Genomic DNA, 18,838 nt, shown 5'->3' with positions numbered 1-18,838 from the left:
AGTGCCGGAAAATGCATCAAAATGATATAAAGTGTATGTAAAACATGTGAGTATTGTCATAAAACTAGCATGGAACATAAGAAATTATAGATACGTTTGAGACGTATCAACTACTAGTGATGCTCTTAGCATATGTAATGCGGAGTTTGGAGCCGTGTGAGTTTGAATTTGCAAAGTACATCCCTCGAGTATCGAGTGTGAATAAGCGTAAGCAGTAATCAACTCTTGTGGATGGAAGCATAATATTTATTGATAGACGGTACATGATTCGGCTAAGCAGCCTTATTTGATAATATAAACTTGTAAGGGTAGAAATGGTGCATATGCGCGATGTTCCACCGGTTGACTGCACAAGGCCTCTCTCGACATCCTTGAGGCAATATGCCTTGTTGGGGATCACTTTTGTGGTGATGAAGGGTCCTAGGGGGACTACACTTTGTGAAAACTTGCTTGCTTGAGTCGTAGTGCGAGGTCTCCTTTGGAGAAAGACATGGGGTGCACTCAACGGTTGTGGTAGTTACGTAAACCCTGCTGCTACAGAGAGGTTCGAGCAAGTGCGATGTCACACGCTTCGTCGAGGACGTTGACGCCGTCTTCGAGTACAACCGATGACGCGACTTCGTTATAGGTGATGATCCATGGTGCATTAAAGCGCACGTCAGAAGGCAGCCCAACCTCCTCTCCATGGACCATGAAGAATGGCGTGTACTGTGTGGGCATGTTGGGTGTGGTTCTCAGGCTCCATTGTACCGAGGGCAGTTTCTTATGCCAAACCCCAACTTCTCGCTGGAGAGGTCGCAAGAGCCGATTCTTAAGGCAACTGCAGACGATCCCATTAGACTTTTTGACTTGGTCGTTGGTCTGCGGGTGGGCAACAGATGCGTAGCTGACTTGAATCCCCATCTCGTTATAGATGTCCCAAAACTCCGCGGATGCAAAGTTGGAACCGTTGTCCATGATGATATTGTGGGGGACCCCAAACCTGAAGATGATTGACTTGAAAAATTCTACTTTCGAAGCAGGGTCTTTGGTAGTATTAGGCTTTGCCTCGATCCACTTTGTGAATTTGTCGATTACCACAACCGTCAAATAAATTTAGATGGTTAGTTTTTTTTTGCATTGTGTAGTGTTAATTTGAATTTGTTACCTACTTCGTATGTGAACATGTTGGAGGAGGCTGGTAGCTCATAAAAATGACATGTTTTCCGAGATGTTTTCATATGGTTTTATTTGGATTCGTTGATTTTCGCCTTCTAACTAACAAGGAAAATGCCAAAAACAACGAACCTTGCATTGCCTTGTGTCTTTACGATAGTTTCAGGAAACTGTCATTTTGCGAAGGAAATCAAGCCATAAATGGAGATTTGGAGAAAATCGGGCAGGACCTTAATTGAAGGAATAATGATTCCAGATGGCAGATGCTTTCACGATCACTAGTACGGTCATCCTGACCGTACCATGAAATTGTACCATGCTGCGGCACCTCCGTCTCTTCAAACGGAGAAACTTCTGTGAAGGAAACACCAACAAAAAATATTCACAACCGCCACAATCCGCCCTTGAATAGAGAACAAGAAATTCAGAGAAGAAAAGAACTCGTCCTTCAATCTTCATCGCTAGAGAGAGAGAGAGAGAGAGAGGAAGATTCATCTTTGTAAGGGTTGCAAACTCGATTTATTTTTGAAACTCTTGAGATTGGATTTGGTTTGATCTTATTTGTGGCTTGCTACGGTAATATCAAGATAGACCCCATTTACATAATCATAATGTCTTTGTGCAATTCTCCTCTTATGTGTGAGTGAATCCCCCTTGGCGTGGGAGATGTAGGGGTTGGTGAGATGTGATGTGCCTATTATTATCATTCATTTGTGAAAGCTATTGTTATTATTGTTTATAAGTTTGATCATCTATGGTTTGCATAATGCGTGTTGTCTAATTAAGGGCACGTACAACATGATCAAGAGATCTACATAGATGAACACTTGTTGGCGAGCAACTCAGCGACCACAGTGGAGATATCAACAAGAACTAAACACAACTCGAGGAGAACGAGGAACCATTAACCTAAATGCATTGGTCCGGTCTTACAACCTCAATAATTGCACTGGCTATTGCTGATAGCAACAGGTGATTGGTCAATAGTATCTATTGATCCTGACATTGAGGAGATAGATGACCTAAATAATTACACTGGCTATTGCTGATAGCAAGATGTTAGCTAAGGAGAAGAACAAGATGGACTTTAAGGGACATATACTCTTTATGTAGGAGTACAAGGTGAGGAAAGAGATATTTGCCGAGGATAAACGTCAAAATGATGGATCCGGATGAAATGGACAAGATGGCAAGGGAATATTGGGTAGAGTTGGTGGACATGGCGGTGATGGCAACAGTAGTGGTTGCAATGGCGGTGATGGCAATGGTTTTGTTGGTTGAAGTACTTTGATCATCGTGGGGCATTTGATTCATGCTTCTGGTCATGTTGGATTGCTATTGTTCTATGATGCTCATATGTAATTTTGGATAAAAAACTATGGTCAAGTTTGGAATTTGAATGTTCATATTTGAAACCTAATCCCCCATAGAGCATTGAAAACAATTATCTAATGCTGAGCAGTGAAATCGATAAAACTATGTCTAAGGCATAGCTTGGTCAAAGTCGATGAGATCCGGTTTTGACGTTTGCATGCTTCCGCAACAAACGGAAAACTAAATTAAAAACTCCATAATGGGCTTAGCTTCCACAACAAGCAGGTAGGTGCATGATGTCCTAAATGGGAGATGGACATGAAGTACCACACCTCCGACAAAATGGGCAGCGCCCACGGAGAAGCCCCCGGGCACAGCCGTCGACCTCATGTTTTTATCTGTTTCTTTTACGACCTCATGAAGTTGGAAACGTGCAATATAAAGAATGTAAAATATATTACAAATAGTTCGTAAGTACATTAGAAAATTGAAAATATATCAAATCAGATCTAGAAAGTTCTCATCAAAATTAATGTAATAGTCAAACAAATATTTTCTGTTGGATGCTCCATAAAAGACTAATAATGATTTTTGGAACTTTCAAAATCAAGTTTTAAATGAATGACATATAATTTATTTGGAAGTTAGCACTTTCCGACAGGGAGGATTTCCTTGACATAAAAAACTATGAGAAATAGGGCATGTAGACCATAGAGAAGGTACATCTTTTCCCAGTCTTCCACCTGGGACTTAATCAGATCTTAATAGAATATTGTGTTGCTAAGGGAACACATATTGTACAATTAGCCCTCCCTTATTTCCAAGATATCATCCCTTAGATAAGGGAAAACAACCTTCACTTTTTTCATTTTTTTCGCTAACTAAGCAAAAATCTAACATGTCAACTCTAAGAAAAGGTTGGCATCACCTTATTGTAAATATATCCTAAGAGGTGTAAAGACATGTACGTTGATAGAGAAGGCGTGACTTTCATGAACCCTTCACATCAACTAGAGAAAGAAATAGATATAAATGATACTTTCTCTTTGCCATAATGTAGTGCATATAAGATTTTTAAAAAGTCACATGATGTCAACTTCGACCAAGTTTTTTGATAAAAACATCTACATCTACCATACCAAATGTATACCATATGAACATGTACATCGTGAGGAATCTAATGGTATTGATTTGGTATTCTAGATGTTGATATTTTTTCCTACATACTTAGTCAAACTTTACATCGGTTGACTTTCAAAAATTCTTATATGCACTACATTTTTGGCAAGGAGGGACTACAATGCATTATCTCTTATAGTCATTTCTAGCAATTAGTGTGAATTAAATAATTTTTTAGTAAGAAATTAATGTGCTAGGGAAGACATATGGTACAACGATAAAATAGTCGTCTCTTATTTTCTAATGGAAAACTGACATCACTTTATGGTAAGGAAAACCATTTTTTATTTTTTTATTTTTCTCTAGTCCAAGTAAGCAAAAAATCGATGTCAGCAATCCGAGAAAAAACTGACATCACATGCTATAAGCACAGAATAGTAGAAAAAAGATAAGGTAAATCTAAAAAAGTACTCTCTATTATAGCCATCGGCAAAAAGATAAATATAGCAGCATGAACAAGATCGATCGACATTCGTCAAGAGGACTCAATCACAAAGTAATTAACCTTCAATTAAGAGAAATATTGTTATTAATTTCTTCCAAGTAACTTTCAGAGGCACAAATTTGAAGAGCTCTCAAGTCTCAACTCGCAGGCGACAAGGGATGCCGTTTATTCAGTTGATAAGGTTGGTGATGGCCGTGCAGACTATGGCTATCTGCACGGAGTAGGAGCTACGCTGCGAGATAGGCGACATGATGCCGGCCTTCATGAAGTCGTCGTCACATTGATGCGCCTGAGAAACTGCCTTCGCCGCCTCCTCCTTCCCCGCGGTGTAATTACGGGCATTGATCTCGTCGTAGGCTCCGGCGAACGCGAACTTCATGCCGTCGTACAGATCGTGACATTGCCCGAGGGCCACCTTCGTCCTGGCGTCCGTGCCCGGCTTCGCCTCTAGGCCCTCAATGTCTTTGATGGCGCCATAGGCGTTGTTGACGCCCATGTTGGCCGCGATCTTGGCCAGGCCCCATGTATCCGCGCCAGGGCTCAAGTGGTGCTTGCCCAACTCAGACACGCAGAACTTGTAGTTGACTTGTTTCTCCTTGGCGGCCGCCTCCTTGCAGGTTGTTTCCACGGTCGCGTCGGCGACGGACAACGCCAGGACCGCCGTGGCTACAAGAAGAGCGGTTGATGGCCTCATGGATTTGATGGTAGGAGTATTTGGACAGAGAGGTATGTTAAACAGATTGAATTTCCCTTGGCTGTAGTAGAGTCTGAGAGAAAAAAGAAGGTAGGACGTGTGACTATTTATAGGCAAGCCTGCTGGGCGCGGATGAGTACGACTATATACAGGCTACTTCTATATCTAGTATTGTATTTAGCAAGAGGCTCAATAAAAAAAAGGATCATTTTGACAAGGTGCCATTTTATTTGATCGAATGCTCATGCATGCATTTATATGATAATTGATGCAAGGCATTAACTAGGGCGTTTGCTAAAACACAAGTATACTCCTTCCATATGCTGGGCCCGTAATAGTTTTGGGAAAAGTTCGAAAGCTAGGCGCAATTTGGCAGTTAATATGTGAATTAATTTTTGAAAAACCGGCACATGGATGTGCTTACATGTAAGACTACTTATAGTGCAAGTAACTTCACTACTAACTAAGTGTCCAACTCAGCAAATTTGTTTATGTGGTAGTGAGTTAATGCGAAGAGATAAGGATAGTATCTAGTTATTGTAACATCACACTTCCCAAGATACAATAAATTTAAAAGCTAATTAATGAAGACATGTATGATATTACTTTCATGTTACTAACCATTATGAAGGTAGTAACATAGAGTAGTAACATGAACTATGTTACTACTTTAATGTTACTAACCACTATAACTAGTAGTCTAAAACTTTTGGCCTTCCCTAATTAATCACCACAATTAACGAGAGAGAAATGAGGATTTAAAGCTATTTTCTTCATCAATCTGCGCGCGTCTTGGTTTATTGGACTCGCTAGTCGCTAGGAGAAACATGTGGATAGGCAAAATTGGTGAAACATTCAACAAAGGTTATTTACTCCAATATGTAAACCTTTGATCTTAGGGTTAAATTTTTAACTTGATCATGCTGACATAGTTGAAAGTGTTGTATTGTGATCCAAATTCATATACTAAAGGGAGGCTAACTTCTGACGAGCGGAGCGAGGCCTGTCCCTGGAGGCTTGGGCCGAAGCATACTGGTTTTGCTGGCCGAAGCGTATTTGTAAACACTCCCCGATATAGTGAAGTTTTGCTGGCTGGCGCCCGTGGTTTTTCCCCTTCTGTGTTGGAAGGGGTTTTCCACGTTAAATCTTGTGTCTCCGCTGCGTGTACCTTTATCGTTCTTCGTTATTTGCTTGTCGCTTTTATAACAAGTGGTATCAAAGCCCATGTTTCAACCTAGGGTTTGCGACATGTCTTCTTTGAAGTTCGATCTACCGCAACTGGATTACACCACGAGATTTTCTCTGTGGCAAGTGAAGATGCGGGCGATCCTTACCCAATCTTCTGATCTGGATGAAGCTCTTGATGGATTTGGCAAGAAAGATGCCAAGACATGGACCGACGATGAAAAGAGGAAAGATCGTAAGGCGTTTTCTTTAATTCAGCTTCATCTATCCAATAATATCTTGCAGGAAGTGTTGTCTGAGAAATCCGCAGCGGCGCTGTGGTTGAAACTGGAATCGATCTGCATGTCTAAAGATCTAACCAGTAAGATGCACGTGAAGATGAAGTTGTTCTCGCACAAGCTACAAGAAGGTGCATCAATGATGAATCACCTATCGATCTTTAGAGAGATCGTTTCTGATTTGCTGTCCATGGAGGTAAAGTATGATGATGAGGATCTCGCTCTTATACTGTTAGTCTCGTTGCCTAATTCTTTTGCGAATTTTTGAGACACCTTGTTATACAGTCGTGGTGAACTAACCCTTGCCGAAGTTTATGAGGCCCTCCAGCAGAGGGAAAAGATGAAATCTATGGTGCAGGCAGAAGGTTCGTCATCTAAGGCAGAAGCACTGCAGGTCCGAGGGAAGACCGAGAACAGAAACAACAACTACAACAACTACAACAGAGATAAGAGCAAGACCGACAGAGGTCGCTCAAAGTCCAAGGGACAAGATGGTAAGTTCTGCAAGTATTGTAAGAAAACTAGCCACAATATTGATGATTGCTGGAAGTTGCAGAACAAAGAGAAAAGAAACGGTACTTACCAACCGAAAAACAAATCTGAGGGTGATGGTAAGGCTGCTGTTGTTTCCAGTGATAATTCTGATGGCGATTGCCTAGTTGTGTTTGCTGGTTGTGTTTCTGGTAATGATGAGTGGATCCTAGATTCCGCATCTTCGTTTCATATTTGCTGTAACAAAGACTGGTTCAGTTCTTATGAGTTTGTGCAGAGTGGAGATGTTGTGCGTATGGGATATAACAACCCACGTGAGATCGTGGGCATAGGCTCCGTTCAGATCAAGATGCATGATGGCATGACACGCACTCTGACAGAAGTGAGACACATACCTGGCATGGCTAGAAATCTGATCTCTCTCAGTACTCTTGATGTTGATGGGTACAAACACTCCGGTTCTCGCGGAGTTCTGAAGGTATCAAAAGGTTTTCTCATTCACATGATTGGTGATATGAATTCTGCAAAAGTATATGTTCTTAGAGGTAGCACTTTATCTGGTATTGATGCTGCTGTTATTCCTGATGAACCTGGTAAAACTAATATGTGGCATATGCGTCTTGGATATATGAGTGAACATGGTGTTGACGTCAGAAACCCCCTGGCGGGCAGAGACGGGCAACACAGTAGAGCCGGGAACAACTAGGGCTGCGGCTGGCCCCAGTCCCTCAGAGCGACGGCCCGCAAAGCCTCCTGGTCGCACGTCCGATGTTTATCACAAGGGCGTGCCACCTGACCTATACCTGGTCGGGAAGGTGTGGATGATGCCTCGCTTAGTTTCCTGCAGGGCACACACGTAAACGTTAAATACGAGCCTCGATCGGCTCTCGAGTTATCCCGTGAATCGGCTCAAAGAGCCGATCCACCCATGATCCGGACGAGGTGTCCGAATATATGGTGGTCCTGCTTGATCAAGATAAAGCTGATTAGATCTACGACGATTTAGGGTTTTCACCGCATAATCGGATCATCCTACTCACGATTGGGCCTCGCGCTCGCGCACGGTGACCGTAAGCCGATCCTAGACAGGGCCTAAAAACCAACACGAGGTTGATCCCCGAACATCCTTTCTAGGGCTAGCAAACGCCACCCTACACGCCGCCGGATCCTCCAACCCTTTGTAAGGCCTAACTATTGCGGATGTTAAACTAATCCTTGATGAAACAAGGAGCAACCGTAACGGATCAGATCTACTAAACTATGATCAAGCGGGTGCCGCCCCTACACCTAAGATAGGTGTAGGGCGGCTAGACATGCAAGGGTTGCACTACGAAAGCATGTAGCATGAAGAACAATGCTAACCCTAACATGTCTAAGATAACTACGTTGCTCGCCATCAAAAAGGCTTCAGTGACGAGCAACGCATGAACAACGTGGGCAGGCTAGTGCTGCCTAGATCGCAAGATGCGATCTAGGCAGCATGGTGCTTACCGGTAGAAACCCTCGAGACGAAGGAGTTGGCGATGCGCCGAGATTTGTTTGTGGTTGAACGTTGGTTGTTGTTTATTCCATAAACCCTAGGTACATATTTATAGTCCAGGGGACTTTCTAATGTGGGCGTGCACCAAACCGTGCACGAGTAAGATTCTAACTTCTAAACTAGGATGCGATCTAATATGTTACAGATACATGGGCAAACAAGCCCAACTTGGTATAAAAGGCCGATTCACGTATTCCTTCTATATATATTTCTTCAAGTCCATCTTGATCGCGGCCCACCTCTGACTCGGTCAAATTCTGGGTGATAACACATGCCCCCTCGGTTTTGGAAATGACATTTCCAAAATCATTATGCTCTTCTTTCGTCGGGTCATGTCGTGGCAGAACCGTTGCAGTATCCGTCATCATGATGCCCTGCCTTCTCAACTTCTCCGCGTGACTCGGCAGCTTTTTTTTAGGCACCACTTCCTCGAAACCGCCGTGGCATTAAACTTCCACTATATCCCCTTTTATTTAACCGCTCCGCACAGTTTGTTCCTCGCATCTTCTTCGCATTAGCACTCCAAAAGCCCTCCTGCGCCACCATGTCCTCTTCCTCCTCTCGCTTCATCGGATCTTTCCCCCAGTCCTCTTCGTCTCGCGAGCCGACGCCGGAGCCGAACCCGGCGGAGGTCCACGCAGCCAACATTCGCCGCGCCATTGCGGCCGGGGAGGAGTCTAGCCATGACTTCTCCCTTTGGTCAGAGGACGACAAGTCCCTGACCGACGGGGAAAGCGACCTCCGTTTCCTCGCCGATGGGACAGCGGAGGAGGAGAGCGACGACGATCGCTTCTCCTGTGACTTCCCCTCTCCCGAGGAGGAGGAAGGGGAAGAAGAGGAGGAGGAGGAGGACGACCCCTCCTCCGACGAGCCTCCGGCCAAACGGTTCTACCCTTGGCCGGGAAACCTCAGCGACTTCGACAGTGATGATGACGATGCTGACGAAGAAGACGAGGACAATGAGGGCCCGGTCGGCGGCCATTGGAGCGACGACGAGCCTGCCGGGAGTAGCGCCGACAGCGGCGACGACGGCGACGGCGAGGGCAGCGACGGCCCGTAGATAGGACATCTAGCATAGGACTAGTAGCAGTAGATGGGGCCGTGTATCCCCTAGTACTTCCTTTTGAGAGCACTCAGCTCCTTATGTAAGAAATCTATCAATGAAGAACTTTCCCCAATCTGATTTTGCCGATTCCTTTTAGCTTATCTTAGCCGATTTACTCTCATACTGATCTTGCCGATTCGTCCCCTTTGCCAATGCGTAACGAGCCGATAGCAACGCATCGGTCCTTCGACATTTACCCTTCCATTCTTCAACTGATGATCCTCTTTCCGTAGATACCGTGGGATTTCCAAGAGAGCCCTTAAATTTCTCCCACCGGTTTCGTCGATCCTTTCTAGCGAGCGCTCATTATTTTGTGAAGAAGGTTGCAACGAAGATCAGCCGATGGTACCCCAATCGGTTCCTCAATAGAGCATCTACTGTGCCCGTTGCCCCCGAGTCTCAGCCCAAGGCAAAACGAGACGAGGATACGCAAATTAGCTGTATGGACCTGGGCTTGATTATGTCTGAGGGAGCTCCTTATGCAGAACCAGCTGTTTTGAACATAAATCGGCTTCCCAGAGCAGAGAGCCTTCAAGGTGAGCTGCCCCCCGAGCTTCTTCAGTTCTTCCTGCGCCTTGCCGGCTAGATCGGCTCCTTTCCTTTGGTGGATCTCATGCAATCCATCCTTGACCTGATCTGCACGTCCAGGCTGCTCTTGGCATTGTTCTTGAAGAGAGGATCCGAGCCCTTAAACTACTCCATTGAGGAGTTCTTCCATTAAAATCTCCCTTCGTGCTCCATTGACCCTCTGATCGTAACAGTTATTCCTCTTGAGTCGATGGCCATGCATCGGCTTTTATATCCTTAAGTCGATGTCTGCTGCATCGGCTGTGCTCAAAAATTTTCGAATTTTTCTGAATTTTTTGCGGCCGACTGGTGCATCGGCCCCCATACTCCAATACCCATCACCAAAGGATGAGACGCTTCACTGCATATCCTCGTGTTTTGTCTACCTGGGTGCCCCCCCGAGCCGATTCTGTCAAGAGAATTGATGGTATCGGCTCTGTTGGATACATGTTGAACCCAGGCAGAATGGTTGGTGAGGATAATTTTGGCCGATTGCTGGAATCGGCCTCCATGTTGCTTGTTCGATGAAGGTTTTGTAATGTCCCTTCATAAATTTTTTTTGGGGCCGATCACAAGGATCAGCCTCGCCACGTTTGCTCATTGACGTGCTCTTGCTACTCGTTCAGGCCGGTAGATAAAACCAGCCCAATCTCTGACTTCATCATGTTGGTGCGCTTGCTGTCGTCCACCTTGAGTGCATCGTGAAATCGTGGAGCACTAAGCTTTGTCGGAAGAACGAGCACCATGCTTGTGCCAGCCGATGTTTCATCATCGGCTTTCCTTTGCTTGGGGCGCCACTCCATTTTCCGTGGACGACCCTCTTCATCCAGTGGTTCGCCGAACCTTCGCAGCCGTATCAGGCCTTGCCTTCCTCAATGTATGCAAGTATAACCTCTCGGCTTCTTCCAGGCCGCGCAATCGTTGAACCCCGCGTTTCGGGAACGGCTGAGTCCATCGTGGCACCACCTTGGCCGGTGATACCTGTCTTCTTCTTCTCCCTCGTCTTCTCGAATCTTCGAGATCTTTCAACCGAGGGGACTCAGCTCGTTTGCTCGTGGCGGGAGAGGTCCTAAGCGCTCGAACACGGACACGTTGGCTGCCTCCTTCTTCTTCCGGTTGCATCTCGGGCAATTGCCGATTGTTGGCAATCGGCTCATTCCTGAATCCCAGCAGTGCCTGAAGAAGGGACAATCCCAGTGCCTGTCCTCGTCGTCTCGCTCCCTTGCATTTCCCTTGGCACAACGCTCGTGCTCCTCCTCATCGCGATCATGCCGACGATGTCTTCTGGCTTCTCTAGCCGACGATCTCTTTCATCATCATCGCTGGACCGTCGGCGTTGGTCGTACCGACTCACATACTTGTTGAGGAGGTGATCGGAGAGAGGTCGCCGATATCTTATGTTCTTCACTTCTCCCTCCGTGACGTAGCGCTTGCCATCTTGGCGGAGCCGATCGCGTGGAGCGGCTTCCTCTCGTATCTTTGCTATGAGAGCAGCTGCCCTCATCTCCATCCTTGCCAGCCGTGGTGTCCAAGATCTACCATATTGATTTGGCACGAGAAATCCGGCTGGCACCCTCCGTGGTAAGTATACTCCACCATGTTTACGGCGGGGAAGGGGTGTGTGTCGACCTTCATGGCGTATTGGTTGAAAATCAACCGTCCATTTTCTATCGCCATTTGGATCTGCTGCCGCCACACCCTGCAGTCGTTGGTGGTGTGGGAGAACGTGTTATGCCATTTGCAGTATGGCTTTCCGTTCAGCTCCTGCGCCGTGGGGATCTTGTGGCCTTCGGGTACCTTTATATGCTTCTCCGTGAGTAAGAGATCAAAAATCTGCTCCGTCTTGGTCACGTCGAAGTCGAACCCTTTGGAGGGCCTTGTGGCTTCACCCATTTGCAGGTCACGGGGCCCGTCGCTCGAGTCCATTCAGCCACCGCTACCTCCCCGATCTCCCATGGCACCTTCATCTTCGTCCGCCTCAACCAAAGTCACCACCCGCTTGAATTTGTCCCGGTAAACATCTCGGGTGGCGCCGTTCATATGCCGACAGCTTCTCGCACCATGTGCGCCAACGAAGGGTAGTCTCGCTTGGGAGGCCACGTCCTTGATTGATGATGAGAGACCCACCACCGCCAACTCGATCGCTTCTTTTTCACTTATATGAGCCGAAAAGCATCGGTTCCTAATGGTCCCGAAGCGCCGGACGTATTCCTCGACACCGTTTCCCCGCGCTTCGTCGTACTTGCGCTAGATCGGCAATGCCAACATCGGAAGCCTCCGAGTGATACTCGCTCATGGAACTCGCTCTTCCAACCGCTTCCAAGTCCGGATGGAGTTCGGTGGTAGCGATGTGTACCACCCGAAAGCCGATCCCGTGAGGGACCGTGCGAAGAACCTCACGCGCAACTCGTCTGACGCTGAGATCGTGCCCACCTGTGCCAAATATCGGCTCACATGCTCGATGGAGCTGGACCCATCTGATCCACTAAACTTCGTGAAGTCCGGGAGCCGATATTTGGGTGGCAGCGGGATCAGTTCGTAGTTGTTGGGGTACGGCTTGGTGTAGCCGAACGCCTTCCTTTTCGGCATCATACCGAACCGATCTTTCGAATTGCACAAATCTGATCCGCCGTGATGGCTGAAGGTGTCGAACCCCGAAGATTCGCCGGGGTGGCATACTTAACCAGCCCATGCTTGCTTTTCCGGTTCTAAGCCAACTCGCAGAGCTGGGCTTTGGAGGTTTGTCGGGGTGGCGTACTTAGCCAGCCACGATTGCTTCTCAGGATCGGCTCCCGAAGTTCCTCCCCGCCGTCCCGGAGGCCCTCGATATTGCCGCCTGGTTCGAGAGTGCCCAGGCGTTGCAGTCCGGTACGTATGCGCACGCGTATCCGTGCGGGATCTCCTTGGGTGCCTCCGGTAGGAATTGGTAGTCACTAGGATCACCACCAATCTTGTAGACGACGTATGCCGATGCGTTCGGCAGGTCCGGTGCTGCCCATGCGAACGGCTCGGGCCGGAGCGGCATCTCTCCCTTGAAAGTCCCCGCAGCTGGTCCCGACGGAGAATACCGGTGGCTCATGATTTCCTTGACGACGCGCAGAGCGACACGCTCCAAGGTGTTCACCAGTGCTCTCGTAGTGGCGGTGCAGCGAATGAGCCACCATGTAGTTGATCTCCCGCCGCAGCCGACCTGGTGCGTTCTTCCGACGGGGCGGACATGTCCACTCCATCGAGCGCGCCTTCAGTGTGAAACCCTTCCACCCGACGCCATGGGAGCGGGTTCGGTGGAAGGAGCCGATGAGTTCGGCTTCGAGGGTTGCCTTGATCTCGTCATGTTTCTTCTTGAGCTCATCAGCGCATCCTCGTACGTGACCGGAGTGTCTTCCGCCATCTCGGATGTAGATGGCGATGTGGTGGATGTCGAAGGTTGTCCCACCGGGCGTGCCGAATGTGTTGACGTCGAAACCCCCGGCGGGCAGAGACGGGCAACACGGTAGAGCCGGGAACAACTAGGGCTGCGGCTGGCCCTGGCCCCTCGCAGCGACGGCCCGCAAAGCCTCCTCGGTCGCACGCGCCGATGCTTATCACAAGGGCGTGCCACCCGACCTATACCTGGTCGTGAAGGTGTGGATGATGCCTCGCTTAGTTTCCTGCAGGGCACACACGTAAACGTTAAATACGAGCCTCGATCGGCTCTCAGTGTTATCCCGTGAATCGGCTCAAAGAGCCGATCCACCCATGATTCGGACGAGGTGTCCGAATATATGGTGGTCCCGCTTGATCAAGATAAAGCTGATTAGATCTACGATGATTTAGGGTTTTCACCGCATAATCGGATCATCCTACTCACGATTGGGCCTCGCGCCGCGCACGGTGACCGTAAGCCGATCCTAGACAGGGCCTAAAAACCAACACGAGGTTGATCCCCGAACATCCTTTCTAGGGCTAGCAAACGCCACCCTACACGCCGCCGGATCCTCCAACCCTTTGTAAGGCCTAACTATTGCGGATATTAAACTAATCCTTGATGAAACAAGGAGCAACCGTAACGGATCAGATCTACTAAACTATGATCAAGCGGGTGCCGCCCCTACACCTAAGATAGGTGTAGGGCGGCTAGACATGCAAGGGTTGCACTACGAAAGCATGTAACATGAAGAACAATGCTAACCCTAACATGTCTAAGATAACTACGTTGCTCGCCATCAAAAAGGCTTCAGTACGAGCAACGCATGAACAACGTGGGCAGCTTAGTGCTGCCTAGATCGCAAGATGCGATCTAGGCAGCATGGTGCTTACCGGTAGAAACCCTCGAGACGAAGGAGTTGGCGATGCGCCGAGATTTGTTTGTGGTTGAACGTTGGTTGTTGTTTATTCCATAAACCCTAGGTACATATTTATAGTCCAGGGGACTTTCTAATGTGGGCGTGCACCAAACCGTGCACGAGTAAGATTCTAACTTCTAAACTAAGATGCGATCTAATATGTTACGTATACATGGGCAAACAAGCCCAACTTGGTATAAAAGGCCGATTCACGTATTCCTTCTATATATATTTCTTCAAGTCCATCTTGATCGCGGCCCACCTCTGACTCGGTCAAATTCTGGTGATAACATATGGCATGGACGATATTGCATCATGAGAATCCAGCTAGATGGCACGCAATTTCGTAAGTTTGAGTTTCGTGAGTACCGATTTTTGTAAGCAAAAAAGAGTTAAATTCAATGCTTCTGTTCATACCACCAAAGGGATTTTAGATTATGTGCATGCTGATGTGTGGGGACCTTCCCGCAAGAGTTCTCTTGGTGGTGCAAATTACATGCTTACTATCATAGATGATTATTCCAGAAAAGTGTGGCCTTTCTTTCTAAAATATAAATTTGATGTGTTTGATGTTTTTAGAAAGTGAAAAGTTATGGTAGAGAAGCAAACCGAAAAGAAAGTTAAATTGCTTCGTACTGACAATAGCATGGAATTTTGTTCTATTATCTTTAATGATTATTGCAGCGATGAAGGCATTGTCAGGCACCATGATACGTCTCAAACGTATCTATAATTTCTTATGTTCCATGCTAGTTTTATGATAATACTCACATGTTTTATATACACTTTATATCATTTTGATGCATTTTCCGGCACTAACCTACTAACAAGATGCCGAAGCGCCAGTTCCTATTTTCTGCTGTTTTGGTTTCGAAATCTTACACAGAAATATTCTCGGAATTGGACGAAACAAAGCCCACGGTCTTATTTTGCACGGAACCTTCCGTAACACCGAAGGAGAGACGGAGAGGGGCCATGGAGGCCCCACACCCTAGGGCGGCGGGCGAGGAGGACGCGCCGCTCGCGGGTGGGCCCTCGGCGCCTCCGACTCGCTCCTCGCCTATTTATTCTCTCCGTCGCGAAAACCCTAGTACCGAGAGCCACGATACGAGAAAACATACTGTGACTGATGCGTGTAGTTGACACGTCCGTTGGGAACCCCAAGAGGAAGGTGTGATGCGCACAGCGGCAAGTTTTCCTCAGTAAGAAACCAAGGTTTAATCGAACCATAGAGGAGTCAAGAAGCACGTTGAAGGTTGATGGCGGCGGGATGTAGTGCGGCGCAACACCGTAGATTCCGGCGCCAACGTGGAACCCGCACAACACAACCAAAGTACTTTGCCCCAACGAAACAGATGAGGTTGTCAATCTCACCGGCTTGCCGTAACAAAGGATTAACCGTATTGTGTGGAAGATGATTGTTTGCGAGAAAACAAGAAAAACAAGTATTGCAGCAGATTTGTATTTCAAGATTAAAGAATGGACCGGGGTCCACAGCTCACTAGAGGTGTCTCTCCCATAAGATAAAAGCATGTTGGGTGAACAAATTACAGCTGGGCAATTGACAAATAGAGAGGGCATAACAATGCACATACATGGCATGATAAGTATAGTGAGATTTAATTGGGCATTACGACAAAGTACATAGACCGCCATCCAACCGCATCTATGCCTAAAAAGTCCACCTTCAGAGTTATCGTCCGAACCCCTTCCAAGCATTAAGTTGCAAAACAACGTACAATTGCATTAAGTATGGTGCGTAATGTAATCAACAACTACATCCTCGGACATAGCGCCAATGTTTTATCCCTAGTGGCAACAAAGACAACACAACCTTAGAACTTTCTCACATCGTCCTGTGTGTCAATGCAGGCATGAACCCACTATCGAGCATAAATACTCCCTCTTGGAGTTAAAAGCAAAAACTTGGCCGGAGCCTCTACTAGTAACGGAGAGCATGCAAGATCATAAACAACACATATGTAATAACTTGATAATTAACATAACATGGTATTCTCTATCCATCGGATCCCGACAAACACAACATAGAGTATTACAGATAGATGATCTTGATCATGTTAGGCAGCTCACAAGATCCAACAATGAAGCACAATGAGGAGAAGACAACCATCTAGCTACCGCTATGGACCCATAGTCCAGGGGTGAACTACTCACTCATCACTCCGGAGGCGACCATGGCGGTGTAGAGTCCTCCGGAGATGAATCCCCTCTCCGGCATGGTGCCGGAGGAGATCTCCGTAATCCCCCGAGATGGGATCGGCGGCGGCGGCGTCTCGCAAGGTTTTCCGTATCGTGGTTTTTCGCATCGTGGGTTTCGCGACGGAGGCTTTAAGTAGGCGGAAGGGCGTAGTCGGGAGGCTGACGAGGGGCCCACACCATAGGCGGCGCGGGCCCCCTTGGCCGCGCCGCCATGTGGTGTCGCCACCTCGTGGCCCCACTTCGTATGCTCTTCGGTCTTCTGGAAGCTTCGTGGCAAAATAGGCCCCTGGGTCTTCGTTTCGTCCAATTCCGAGAATATTTCGTTACTAGGATTTCTGAAACCAAAAACAGTAAAACAAGAACTCGGCACTTCGGCATCTTGTTAATAGGTTAGTTCCGGAAAATGCACGAATATGACATAAAGTGTGCATAAAACATGTAGGTATCATCAATAATATGGCATAGAACATAAGAAATTATCGATACGTCGGAGACGTATCAAGCATCCCTAAGCTTAGTTCGCTTCGTCCCGAGCAGGTAAAACGATAACAAAGATAATTTCTGAAGTGATATGCCATCATAACCTTGATCATACTATTTGTAAACATATGTAGTGGATGCAGCGATCAAAACAATGGTAATGACATGAGTAAACAAGTGAATCATAAAGCAAAGACTTTTCATGAATAGTACTTCAAGACAAGTATTAATAAGTCTTGCATAAGAGTTAACTCATAAAGCAATAAATCAAAGTAAAGGTATTGAAGCAACACAAAGGAAGATTAAGTTTCAGCGGTTGCTTTCAACTTGTAACATGTATATCTCATGGATAATTGTCAACATAGAGTAATATAACAAGTACAATATGCAAGTATGTAGGAATCAATGCACAGTTCACACAAGTGTTTGCTTCTTGAGGTGGAGAGAGATAGGTGAACTGACTCAACATAAAAGTAAAGAGAATGGTCCTTCAAAGAGGAAAGCATCGATTGCTATATTTGTGCTAGAGCTTTTATTTTGAAAACATGAAACAATTTTGTCAACGGTAGTAATAAAGCATATGAGTTATGTAAATTATATCTTACAAGTTGCAAGCCTCATGCATAGTATACTAATAGTGCCCGCACCTTGTCCTAATTAGCTTGGACTACCGGATCTTTGCAATGCACATGTTTTAACCAAGTGTCACAATGGGGTACCTCCATGCCGCCCGTACAAAGGTCTAAGGAGAAAGCTCGCATTTTGGATTTCTCGCTTTTGATTATTCTCAACTTAGACATCCATACCGGGACAACATGGACAACAGATAATGGACTCCTCTTTAATGCATAAGCATGTGGCAACAATTATTATTCTCATATGAGATTGAGGATATGTGTCCAAGATCGAAACTTCCACCATGAATCATGGCTTTAGTTAGCGGCCCAAAGTTCTTCTCTAACAATATGCATGCTCCAACCATGAAGGTGGTAGATCTCTCTTACTTCAGTACAAGACGGACATGCATAGCAACTCACATGATATTCAACAAAGAATAGTTGATGGCGTCCCCGTAAACATGGTTACTCGCACAACAAGCAACTTAATAAGAGATAAAGTGCATAATTACATATTCAATACCACAATAGTTTTTAAGCTATTTGTCCCATGAGCTATATATTGCAAAGGTGAATGATGGAATTTTAAAGGTAGCACTCAAGCAATTTACTTTGGAATTGCTGGAAAATATCATGTAGTAGGTAGGTATGGTGGACACAAATGGCATAGTGGTTGGCTCAAGTATTTTGGATGCATGAGAAGTATTCCCTCTCGATACAAGGTTTAGGCTAGCAAGGTTATTTGAAACAAACACAAGGATGAATGGTGCAGCAAAACTCACATAAAAGACATATTGTAAACATTATAAGACTCTACACCGTCTTCCTTGTTGTTCAAAACTCAATACTAGATGTTATCTAGACTCTAGAGAAACCAAATATGCAAACCAAATTAGCAAGCTCTAAGTATTTCTTCATTAATGGGTGCAAAGTATATGATGCAAGAGCTTAAACATGAGCACAACAATTGCCAAGTATCAAATTATCCAAGACATTTTAGAGTTACTACATGTAGCATTTTCCAATTCCAACCATATAACAATTTAACGAAGAAGAAACTTCGCCATGAATACTATGAGTAGAGCGTAAGGACATATTTGTCCATATGCTACAGCGGAGCGTGTCTCTCTCCCATAAAGTGAATGCTAGGATCCATTTTATTCAAACAAAACAAAAAACAAAAACAAACCGACGCTCCAAGCAAAGTACATAAGATGTGACGGAATAAAAATATAGTTTCAG

At 46.1% G+C, this 18,838-nt stretch overlaps 1 protein-coding gene across 1 annotated transcript; it reads right to left on the bottom strand.

Moving 5' to 3' along the window:
• Nucleotides 1-4,262: 4,262 nt before the first annotated feature.
• Nucleotides 4,263-4,787, bottom strand: LOC124690101 (pectinesterase inhibitor 8-like). The gene has a single exon (XM_047223536.1). The coding sequence runs from the start codon at nt 4,785-4,787 to the stop codon at nt 4,263-4,265; it is 525 nt and encodes a 174-aa protein (XP_047079492.1).
• Nucleotides 4,788-18,838: the final 14,051 nt, after the last annotated feature.

This window comes from Lolium rigidum, chromosome 2, assembly GCF_022539505.1.
Source record: "Lolium rigidum isolate FL_2022 chromosome 2, APGP_CSIRO_Lrig_0.1, whole genome shotgun sequence".
In the NCBI taxonomy this organism is placed as follows: domain Eukaryota; kingdom Viridiplantae; phylum Streptophyta; class Magnoliopsida; order Poales; family Poaceae; genus Lolium; species Lolium rigidum.
The sequence above is the reverse complement of the archived record's forward strand: the minus strand, read 5'-3'. Positions and strand labels throughout refer to the sequence as shown.

Bases quoted from the DNA above. Each gene is read 5' to 3' on its own strand.
- LOC124690101 (XM_047223536.1), bottom strand. From the start codon at position 4,787: ATGAGGCCATCAACCGCTCTTCTTGTAGCCACGGCGGTCCTGGCGTTG.